Source organism: Poecilia formosa, unplaced genomic scaffold, assembly GCF_000485575.1.
Source record: "Poecilia formosa unplaced genomic scaffold, Poecilia_formosa-5.1.2 Scaffold300, whole genome shotgun sequence".
Lineage (NCBI taxonomy): Eukaryota > Metazoa > Chordata > Actinopteri > Cyprinodontiformes > Poeciliidae > Poecilia > Poecilia formosa.
Window position 1 is genome coordinate 631,131 of NW_006800239.1, and position 11,358 is coordinate 642,488.

Here is an 11,358-nt window from a genome sequence, read left to right on the forward strand (position 1 = left end):
CGGGTTGTAGCCTGGGTCATCCTGAGTTAGAGGAGCAACTGGGTTGAACTGGAAAAGAGTAAAAGATACAGCATGAAAATTATTTCAAATGGACACAACTCTGGTCTTTAAATTAGGGCTACATCAATTCATTCACTTTTTATGACTTGTTCATGCAGTTGTTGCACCTTGTAATCTTCCTTCACATGACCTCTCAAAGCCAGTTTGATGTCGTCAGCATGAACTCCTCTGTTGGTCCCGTCTTCCAGTCCCATGATGTCGTTGAAGACCAGAGGGTAAAATGTCTTTGAGCTTCCTCGTCCTTTAATGAACTTATGAGTCTCATACTAAATCACAAAAGAACATAATTTTGATCCAGAGAAAACTCCTGTTGCTGAAGCAGTTATTTTCTGGTTGGTCTATTAAAGTCAGTACTGGAATATAAACAGAAATCTGTTAGTTTTCAAACCTTTTTAGTGAAGCTTTTATCAGATGTCATCGCGCTGGCCAAAGCAGGAATCGTCATCCGTCCTCTGAGGACGTTACTGACAGAGTTGATGAAACTGGACTTTCCAGCTCCAACGGGTCCATAAAGGAGGATTCTGAGGTACCTGATGTCGTCTTGTTCAGGTTTGTATTCCTGCACATATTTAAGGTTCTTCTGTTTTTCTCTGAGAATGTAAAGTAAATCAGTTAGTTCCGTCCCAAGATGAACAAAATGCATAAAATAATCCAACAGGATCCCAACCCCGTTAGATTCAGAGGCCAGCAGAAGAACTCAAGAAAAGAAACCATCTCAATTTAAAGATTTTTATTCACAAAAATCATTAAAAAAAAAATAACCAGGAATTAAAACTCTGCATTTGCCAGCCTGAGGTATTTAAAAACCACTTGTATTTCAGACAAATCCGTTGGACTAATCCCGTAATTTGTTTGTAATGCTGTTCAAGTAGAAGAATTGTATAAAGCTCTTTTCATTGGATTCTCAGAGAAATTTGATGTTGATTCTATGTCACTCTATTGTCTCTTATACACAAGTCACTGATGATTTTATTAATCATTTTAAAGGGGCAATATCATGTAAATTCAACATTTTTCAGCTTCACACCACATTATAATGTAACTCCCTCATCAAAAACATGTCTGGAGTGTTGCCTTGATTTTTTTCATCAATGTCGGTGAAATCCTTTAATTTCCCATGGCAACCATTCAGCTGTGTAAAACATCTGTGTGGATTTAGTGCTGCGTTCGAGGATGAAACTCACAGAGCAGCTCTCCTGCTCAGCTCCTCCAAACGAGCCAGCAACAATTAGCAAACATCTGCACATTTACTGAGCTCATTACGGGAGTTACTTCTCAGTGCAGTGCTGGTAGGAATGTTGCTAAATGGTTAATAGAGGAGCGATATACTGATGACTTCCTGAAAGAGCAGGAGTTTTTCAAGAGATAGATGCCCAATTTCAAGGGCATCTATCTCTTAAATCAGGAGGTTAAATTTCTTTCAATTCATATTTGATATGACATTGTTATAACATTTTTATAACAACTGAAAGTAATGTACTTACTTAATTATGCTATAAAATGGTATTATGTGTCTGGAAAACACAACACTGCCCCTTTAAGTTTATTCATTACATATTAGACTTGTCCCAACCCAGTCATGAGCATTTTAATCATGAATGTCTCTCACTTCATAATCATTTTGCTCTTCGTTATCCCTGTACTCCTGCCCTTATCTAAGAGCAAAGCTGAGCTTTGATTGCACCACATTCTTATCTTCTGTTATCAGTGGTCAGCTGGTCTGTTTTATTGTCCTCCATCTTGTAGCAAAGCCTTTTCAGGTAAAAAAAAAAACAAACAATAACTACATTTATTTAAACTGTTCCTCCTGTGTTTTGATGATTTTCCCAACAGTCATTTTTTGTTTCAATTGTTTCATTTTCAGCTCAACACTTTATTGTACAGTCCCTGCAGTTTCCTTCCTGTTCCACCGACTTCCCCCATTTCCTGTTAAATCACAAACCCTTTGTGTCAAGCAGCTGTGATCACAATAAGCAGAACGTCCCACACAAAGCCCACCTGAAGCTTCTGTGTTTTTTTCTTTTTCTACAGAGATCTGAAGCTGCAACTTTACATTTCAGCAGAGCCTCAAACAACCCAGCAGCAGTAAACAGGTTGTTATTAATCAGACGTGACGGTTTTACTGTAAACTCACCCCCAGCGTAGTTCTCTCCACGGTTCATCCAGAGCTGGACAGAAACATAAATTATTATTCTGCAAAGACGACTGGAAGATTTCAGAAACTTATTGTGATCACTCACTTGGAGACTCAGCCTCTGCAGCTTCAGAAAGCAACAACAAAAGAATATTAAACTGTTCCTGAAAGATGTTTTTCAAGTCAATTTTCCATGTTACCCAAACGAAATAAGGATTTTACAATCACTCACTTGGAAACTGAGCCACATGAGCTTTAGAGAAAAAAACAGAAGAGAAATTATGATTAAGCTGTAGCTGAGTGATTTTCTTTGATCAAGTTAGTCTTTCCATATGTATTAAAACTGACATAAATAACATTTTAAAATCCTGAAGGCAGTGAATGTGAAGCATTAGATAGCATTGGATTTGACTCTTTAACTTACCAGAATATGCTGCGACCCCAAGCCATTCCCCTTTTAAAAAAGATAAAAGAAAGTAAAGTAAAAACTTATGATGGTCACTGCAGAGTAAATGGGCGGTTCATAAAGAATCATGCTGATTTTTTTGCACTATTTGCTGAACCTGATTCAATTCATACAAATATCTTGAAGTCATCAGAAGTGAAATACACTTACTTAGTCTTTGATTAAATATATTTTCATTTTGTCGAGCCATCCTGCTGCTGTTGCTGCTCTGCTGCAAAATGAACCAGCAGAAACCTTCTCCTCGCTTAAATCACTTCTGCTGCTCTGATGAACCACGTGACTTCTGATAAATCATTTTCACTTTCTGTTTTGTCTGTTCTGCAGGGATAAAGAGTTTCAGGATTATCCATTTTATTGATCAAATGTAACCATTTTCACATATTGCCGACCAGAATGTCCACAGACAACCTCAGTCTTGTCCAAAAACTGAGGGTAAGACTGTAAATACAAGACTAATTAATTAATCGGTTTTATCAAGCTTTATGATCATTTTTATAATTTTTATCATGAAGCCTGATAAAACAGAGCTTCTATATATAAACAGAAGCTCAGCAGACTGAAAGTGAAAGTATCTGCTGCTGCTTCAGATGAGCTGCAGGGTTTATTATAAGTCACATGTTCAGTGCAGGGAGGTGCTGGGTGGGGATGGAGAGACCCTGCAGTAGACAAACAGCCAAACTCAGAGCTGTTTACTATGATGTCACTTGGTGCAGACAACCTGAGGCAACCTCAGTCTTGCCCAAATACACAAGGCCAAGAAGTCTAATTAACTGATGATATCATAAAACCCATCAGTTAATTAGACTTTTATTAGACTTGTTGGTCTTGCATTTGGGCAAGACTGAGGTTGTCTGTGGAGAAGAACATCTGTAAAGCAAAATGTTTTGTCACTTTGCCAACCTGGGTTGTTTAGCGCTGTCTGTAGTTGAATCTTGCTTTTATATTTCTCAAAATTAGACATAGTTGAAATTGTTTTTTTTTTCCCCCACATATATTAAATGTGTTTGTCACATTTAAGCCTCAAACTGTTTATCTGGATCTTATGCACAGTGTCTCCAACTTGTGCAAAAGGTTTCACTCAACCAAGCAGTAACTTGTTCCCAACACACTTTTCCTCTCTTGTTGTCTCGACTCTTTAAACCTCAAGCACTTTCTCCTGCCTTGAAGGAGGTTTGAATCGTTCCTCACTGGTCAGTCATTCCCTTCAGCAGCACACACATTATATCAGCGCTGCATTGTTTAGGTAGCAATAGTTTGTATGTGTTGCTTCCAACTAATGAGTAAACCAGGGATTACTGAGAAGATTACAAATTGAGATTAATGGAGTTCATTCAGACTTCTGGTTGAACATTGTATCATCTTCTTCTTGCATCAAAATTACACCATTTCCAATCAGTCAAATATCCCAGAAATGCTTAACATTGTATCATATTTCATAGCAGCTACTTACACAGTGAAATATTGATAAGAGGCAAAGCAAGTACATTATGATGGGAGTGAAAAGTGGCTAATAACAAAACAAATAATCACATCAGACTCCATTTTTGTTTGCTTTATTTGGGCCAAAGTTGGAGGGTCCTGAACACACCTGCATTACACAATTCACATATTCTCACATAATTTCATAGCAGCACCTTGAATCTATGAAAGCAGGGAGTATTTATACCACCCACTTTCAGGGGTGTATGTGTATGTAGGGTTGTCAAATACACTGTGTCAAATGTACTGGGTCAGAGTGACCCAGTACATTTGACACAGTGTATTTCCTTTTGATAAAAACATGCCTCAGTGCAAAAACAGTCAACCAACATAATTATAACATAATTAATAGTTAATTATTATTAACTATTAAAACATAATTTTATTTCTCTACCATTTCTACACCTTTCTTACACAGGTCCATTTAAAGTTCTTTGCGTGAAAAGCAGATGTGAAAAATCTGATTACCGTTTTGACACGGGTCTGTTTCAGTCAGGAATGAGAAATGCTTGCATGACATTATTAATAAAGAATACAATAAAATCACCAGCATTGTTTTGACAATCTTACTGACATCTACATTAAAGAAAGCTAAGATTATCTGATCCTGGTCAACCACAATGGCAGTAAACTGGTCATTTTGTGAGTTTTAAAGCAAATTCTTTTCATTCAAAAGACTAAATATTATCCCGTTATCTGCCATTGCAATTATGTATACATTATATTGCAACACCGTCCAAAATTTTCTCTGTCCTAATTTCACAATACATTAGGAGCTGCTTCCAGTTTTACCCTGCACTGTTCTCTTGACCTGCTATAGAGATCAGTGACCTCTTCAGAATGGATAGAATAAGTTAATAAAACCAACGCTTACACAGTGAAATGTTATAATCTTTTTGCCTTTTTGGTATCCAAAACAGGATACTAAAATTAAAGTTCTCAGTTTAAATCTTCTCAATGAAGTCGTCTCCAAAGTCAACCATTTTCCTCAGAGCGCTCAGGATCAGAGCATCAACATCATCATTCAAGTTGATTTCCTCACTGTAGTTCTTCACAGGAAAGATGCAGTTCATGGGGATTCCCACTGCTGCACTGAAGTCTTTCATCTGAAAAATAAAAAACAGTTAGTTACAGTCTATAACATCTTTTGTGATATTTCTGAACAAAATGACTGAAACTCACCTTTTTTCTCAGGTACTTGCTCTTGTAGACGTTCCTCAAGTCTCTCTCAGTTTCACCGCAGGCTTCATCGATGTGGGTCATCACGGCCATTTGAGGAATTCCTGCAGGAAAATAAACTCTCTCAAGTAAAATAATTATTATACTGAAGGTTAAAGAAAGTTTAAATGAGTGGAGATAAAGTTCCCGTCAGGTTGGAACCAGACACACTGATGATGGATCTTGTTATGGATCTGCTCTGTTAAGAGGTGTATCCACACCAGTAAAGTCCTCTGGTCGATTTGTTTGGTTTGGACCAAAAGCAGACTTTATGTTTTTCTTTTAATGCAGTTCGTTTTCACATTGTGCCTTTTGCAAGTGGACTATAAATTGAAAACAAAGCCATGAGAGTGACAATACTTTCATTCCACAGAAATGACGGGGGTGCAACAGATCAGTCTAAAAAAAAACAAAGACGGACGTATTGCCAACTGCATTTGTGCTGATACTCTAACTGCAATACCATTTTTAATGTTGAGAGCATCTCTTTCAACAATATTTGTAATTTTGGAAAGTCACGCTGTAAGCTGAATGAGACAAGATGCTCTACCTGCTCTGGCCAACAAAATGCTAGCAGCAGCATTGCTAAGCAGAAAATGGTGGATCAGGTACGATTGCATTGCAATTGGTACATGCAGCAGCGTTAGCAACACTGAAGGACACATTTTTACAATGATAGTCAGCAACGATGGCTCATGTAGTCCAAAAAGATGAACTGTTCTCGTGGTTGGTTTGCATCAAGGTCAGTCTGATTCATGCCAGAAGCGAACAGTGCAAAAATTAGTTTGGAAGCGGACTGAGACCACCTCTAAAAGAGGGTCTCCGTCTGGTTGTTTGGTCCGCAAAGGATTTGCATGAGTGTATTCATACTGGAACATAAGGTCCAGACCAATGGGGGAAACAATCTCTGGTCTGTTTAAAGTGGATCACTTGTGTCAGGTGTGAATACATCCTCAATAAGATCGTTCTCTGTAAACTCACCCAGGTCACTGGCTGCTTCTCTGATGCTCTTCATCTTCTCCAGAACTGACAAATTCATCTGAGGAGTGTTGGCTGACATCACACAGACCAGGACATGAACTTTGTCATCAGCAGAGGGAGTCGGGTTGTAGCCTGGGTCATCCTGAGTTAGAGGAGCAACTGGGTTGAACTGGAAGAGAGTAAAAGATACAGAATAAAAATTATTTCAAACACAACTGTGATTTTTAAATTAACAGTACATTCATTTGTGTAAATATTTCACAATTTCAGAACAGTTGCTCACCTTGTGGCCTTCCTTCACATGACCTCTCAAAGCCAGTTTGATGTCGTCAGCATGAACTCCTCTGTTGGTCCCGTCTTCCAGTCCCATGATGTCGTTATAGACCAGAGGATAAAATGTCTTTGTGCTTCCTCGTCCTTTAATGAACTTATGAGTCTCATACTGAAACACAGGAAGAAACAAAAAATGTTGTCTGTACCTGATGCAAGAATTTTGAGAAACTGAAGCATCTTAACTTTCAAACCTTTTTAGTGAAGCTTTTATCAGACGTCATCGCGCTGGCCAAAGCAGGAATCGTCATCCGTCCTCTGAGGACGTTACTGACAGAGTTGATGAAACTGGACTTTCCAGCTCCAACGGGTCCGTACAGCAGGACTCGTAGGTACCTGATGTCGTCTTGTTCAGGTTTGTATTTCTGCACATATTTAAGGTTCATCTGGTTTTCTCTGAGAACATAAACTCACTCAGTTAGTTTTGTCCTAAAACGAGCTACACACAACAGAAAATATTAAGTCCAACAGGATTTAAACCCAGTCTGAACCAAAGCACAGAAGTACCAAAAACCCTTTAACTCAATTAGATTAAGAATAATTCTTAAAAAAAATCTCAAGGACTTAGGCTTCTGTGTTTGTTTTCTAGTCAGTTTATTTCCTGTCGTCTTGTCTACCCCTGGATTAATCTCAGCCATGTCCTGTTTCCCTGATTACTCCCTTGTGTATTTAATCCCACCTGTGTCTGTGTTTCCTCGTCAGGTCCTCACCTACCGTCCACTGACATTAGTCTTGTGTCAGTTGTCGTAATAATTTACCAGTTGCTACCAGACTCAGAGCTTCTGCTGCTGCTCATCTGCGCTGAATCGTTTGTTCATTAAAAACCATCATTTGCATCTTAAACCGGGTCCAACTGCATCTGTCTTCACCACCATCAAACCCAAATCATGGCAAAAGTTCACTATGATTTAAAGACTTAGCTTTTATTTTACTGATAAACTATCGGCTAAACTATACTGTGATTGACCTTTTGCTACTCCATGTGTTTTAGATGAGCAGTACAAAGGAGCATTGGTCATCTAAAACAGATGAGCAATTTTCGGTTTACTCATCTTGTACTGTATGAGTTAAGGATTTATGTTTTGGGTTATTTTAAAAATGTTTTTTACACCAATAGACATAATTTATGCCAGTAAATAGCTCAGTGTACCATTTATTGTAGCTCGTGTCAAAACTTATTCATTCTATAATCATTGGAGGAAATTCTGTGATTGTATTTTAATGAACATAATATACACATATTTTGTTACAGTGTTTATTTTTTGTAGAATTTATCTATAGGCTGTTTGTTGAATATTTCCAAAATTATATGCTGGGTAATATTTGTAAAAGATTATATTAACCATTTTAAATTTTAACCGTTGTTTATTAAAACTAGTCTAATGTTCTGCATTTATTTGCGCTTTGATGAACATTGTAATCACAATGTTCATCATTGTGATTACAATTGTGGTTTTGTCTTCTTCCTCTGTTTCCTGTCTAACTACGACCAGACCCCATCTAAACTCAGCAGAACCGCCAAGAAAGAGGTCATTTAAATCATCTTCTGAGCTTTTTCTTTGTCCAATTAGCTCTAAAGATGTAATTTATACATTTCAGCAGAATGACAAACAACTCAACAGCAGTGAACAGGGTCTTATTGATCAGCTGTGAGTGTAAAAACTCACCCCCAGCGTAGTTCCCTCCATGGTTCATCCAAAACTGAACAGAAACATTAATTATTACTCTGCAAAGATGGCTGGCTGAAACATTTTCAAAATCAAAATAATCACTCACCAGGAGACTCAGCCACATTCTGTTTATCTAAGATAATAAAAGTAAAAAAATAAAATAAAATAAAAGAATTAAACTGGCCCTGAAAACGTATTTTCAATCAAATCAGTCACAAATTCACAAAATAAAAGAGCAAAGTGTTATCTTCTCCAAACTGACACAACATCTAAATTCTTTACTTTCTCTTGAAACCAGTTTGAGCATCAGGACCAGAAAGCATCTGATGAAAGAATCTGATCATTTCTGTTCAGATTAAATATTTTACTTAAGCTTTTGTGAATCAGTTCCTGCAAATATCTCAAAGTCATCTGAAGTGAAATGTACTTACTTAGTTCTACAAAAAATGACATAGGAACAAAACCTCCGAACTCTGGAAGTCTGCGTGGATCCATCTGTTCCTGCTCAGCTGCTAAATGAATGAACAGCAACCTTCTCCTCTCTTAAATAACCTCAGCTCTGATTAACTGCATGACTTAGTATATGTCACATACTTTCACTTTCTTCTCTGTGCTGCATATGTGGCATATGTGTTTCCACTGGTTATAAAACAGCATAGCATGGAACAGATTTCAATTATATTGATCAAACTTATATTATTGTCACATATAGTTTACATTAAATAGAGCCTGATAATCCCAGCAGTTAATGAGATTCTGTGGTCTCATATTTGAGAGATGGATATGTGAAAACACTGACTCAGGTTGACACCAATTTGGACTCCAGTGCTAAACTAAAGAATCTTGCTTTTATGTTTTCTAAAACTAGACATATTTACATTTTTGCCTCAAACATGTTAAATGTTTTTGTGACATTTCAACCTGAAACTGTAATTTATCTGGATCAAATGTACAAAGTGTCTCCAACTTGTGCAAAAGTTTTCACTCACCCCCACAGCCTTCGAAGCCCTCGCTTAATCCACTTGACTATGTGACACTCAGTTGTCTGTGGGACTGCAGGGACCAGCCATCAGTTTCTGTACAGCATGGCTCTCACTGCAAACTGGATGAACTGGGTAAACTGGATCAAATGTAGCAACAATGAAACCCTGGCTGCACTTTGACCAACCACATGTTTTCTCTCTTATCTTACATCAAAATCTACACAATTGTCATACATTGCCAACAACATAGTGACTGTCCAGATGATTGTATTTAAAGAACTCTTTTAAGCTGCAACTTTCACCTCTGTCATTTATATGCAGCTGCATATAGTAAATTAAACAACTATCACTGTTTCTGAAATTTTCAAAATGTATGTGTTTTGCCACGGTTGTAAAGCAGGTCTGCACCAGTTACCACAGTTCATCTTTTTATTTAAATCTAAAACTCCTCTGTGAGGAAAAGGCCAAGACTGTCCAACCTGTACAGCCATTATTGTGCCAAGAAACACAAACATAACACATTGACATCAACTTTTAAAACAGGGGAGTGAGTTCCTCCTCTCTCTGTTCATTTACATTCACATATGGTCCTTTTTGTTTGGAGATGCATATTGGGACAACTTCCCTCTTATCTAACAGTGTTTAGAGTTAAGTTCAACACTGAACTTTGTTCCCAGGCCTTTTTCCATGTGTTCATTCCCAGAGTTAGGACAGATCTGTGGATTAAATAAGCTCCACCTCAGCTTAGAATGGCTTTTCAGGAAAAGTGACTCTATGAACTCTATACACTGCGGAAGAGAGTTTTAACAGTCTCTGTTTTTGATATTCATGTTTTATATGAGCTGTTTTTATTATTTTATGCTTTGATGCTTTTAAAACTAATCTGCTTCTTTAGTTGAATGTAAATGTTGATCCTTGTAAACGTTGCTTATATCTTGTCAGGTCCCTTTTGAAAAAGAGACTGTAGATCTCAACATGGTTGTTTTTATAATCTGGTTAAATAAATGTTATTGTAATATTATTATATATAAAAGCCAGATCTTTTTTAACACATTTTCTTTAGCAGTGGGACAGGAAAAAGGGCAGAAGAAGAAATGTATGGAGAGAAACTGTGTCTCTGCCAAACCTCCACTTTTCTGATCACAAATTTATTCACTTCACTTCAGAGTGATTAAAAATCCCCTACTTCCATCCTTATGGTTTCCTTCAGCAATAACTTGTTGCCAACACATTTTTCCTCCCTTGTTGCCTCAACTCTTCAAACCTCAAGCACTTTTTTCTGGATTGAAGAAAAATACACTCCTGGTTCCTCAGTGGTCAGTCATTCCCTTCAGCAACACACCACCTGAATCATTTTACAAGGAACTTTAAGTTGATGCAACGTGACACAGAAACAGTCAATTTATTTGTTTTGGGTCTGGATAATCATTTATTTACCATCAACATGCTCATCCAAAATGTAGCTCCAAGACCTTTGACCAATATCAAAGTGAAAAGGACATAAGATCATATTTCTCCTATTTTAGCTCATCCTGATCTATATATAAACAGAAGCTCTGCAGACTGAAAGTGAAAGTATCTGCTGCTGCTTCAGATGAGCTGCAGGGTTTATTATAAGTCACATGTTCAGTGCAGGGAGGTGCTGGGTGGGGATGGAGAGACCCTGCAGTAGACAAACAGCCAAAGTCTTAGTGCAGAACCTTTTATAAACTGGATTGCTGGTTCTAATTTAATTGTTCTCTTCAGTGATATATTTCTTTTTTGTCATGAGGGAATCAAAGTCCTTACAGAACCTGTCTGACATGGAAGTGTTTTGAAGATGACAGTTGAGAGGTTAGGAGTTTATGGCAATTTTTAAGTGGGGCATATACTTTGTATTGCAATCGAAGTAATAAGAAACATCAAGAGTTATTCTAAAAGGTGGGGAAATATTTGATCTGATCAGTCATTGTAGCTTTAATACTAATTTGGAACTGTTTTTGTTTTTCTGACAGCAAATTACACTTGCATTTGCTGTAAATGGGAAATCAATCATAC

General features: G+C 37.4%; 1 protein-coding gene across 2 annotated transcripts in view; it reads right to left on the reverse strand.

The window, feature by feature from the left end:
- The window catches only part of LOC103152087 (interferon-induced protein 44-like), a 22,547-nt gene extending 13,638 nt beyond the window's left edge, over positions 1 to 8,909 (reverse strand). Inside the window, exons 1-8 of one of the 2 annotated variants that reach the window (XR_001658677.1) lie at positions 8,770 to 8,909; positions 8,445 to 8,471; positions 8,336 to 8,369; positions 6,863 to 7,064; positions 6,622 to 6,780; positions 6,339 to 6,507; positions 5,322 to 5,422; positions 4,387 to 5,245 (exon numbers count right to left, since the gene is read on the reverse strand). Coding sequence is in view for 1 of the 2 variants with exons in the window: in XM_016660854.1 (XP_016516340.1) it covers positions 5,322 to 5,422; positions 6,339 to 6,507; positions 6,622 to 6,780; positions 6,863 to 7,064; positions 8,336 to 8,369; positions 8,445 to 8,471; positions 8,770 to 8,833 (756 nt within the window). In the remaining variant the exon portion in view is untranslated. The remainder of the gene's footprint in view (positions 1 to 4,386; positions 5,246 to 5,321; positions 5,423 to 6,338; positions 6,508 to 6,621; positions 6,781 to 6,862; positions 7,065 to 8,335; positions 8,370 to 8,444; positions 8,472 to 8,769) is intronic. The other variant, XM_016660854.1, reaches the window with a different exon arrangement.
- Positions 8,910 to 11,358: the final 2,449 nt, after the last annotated feature.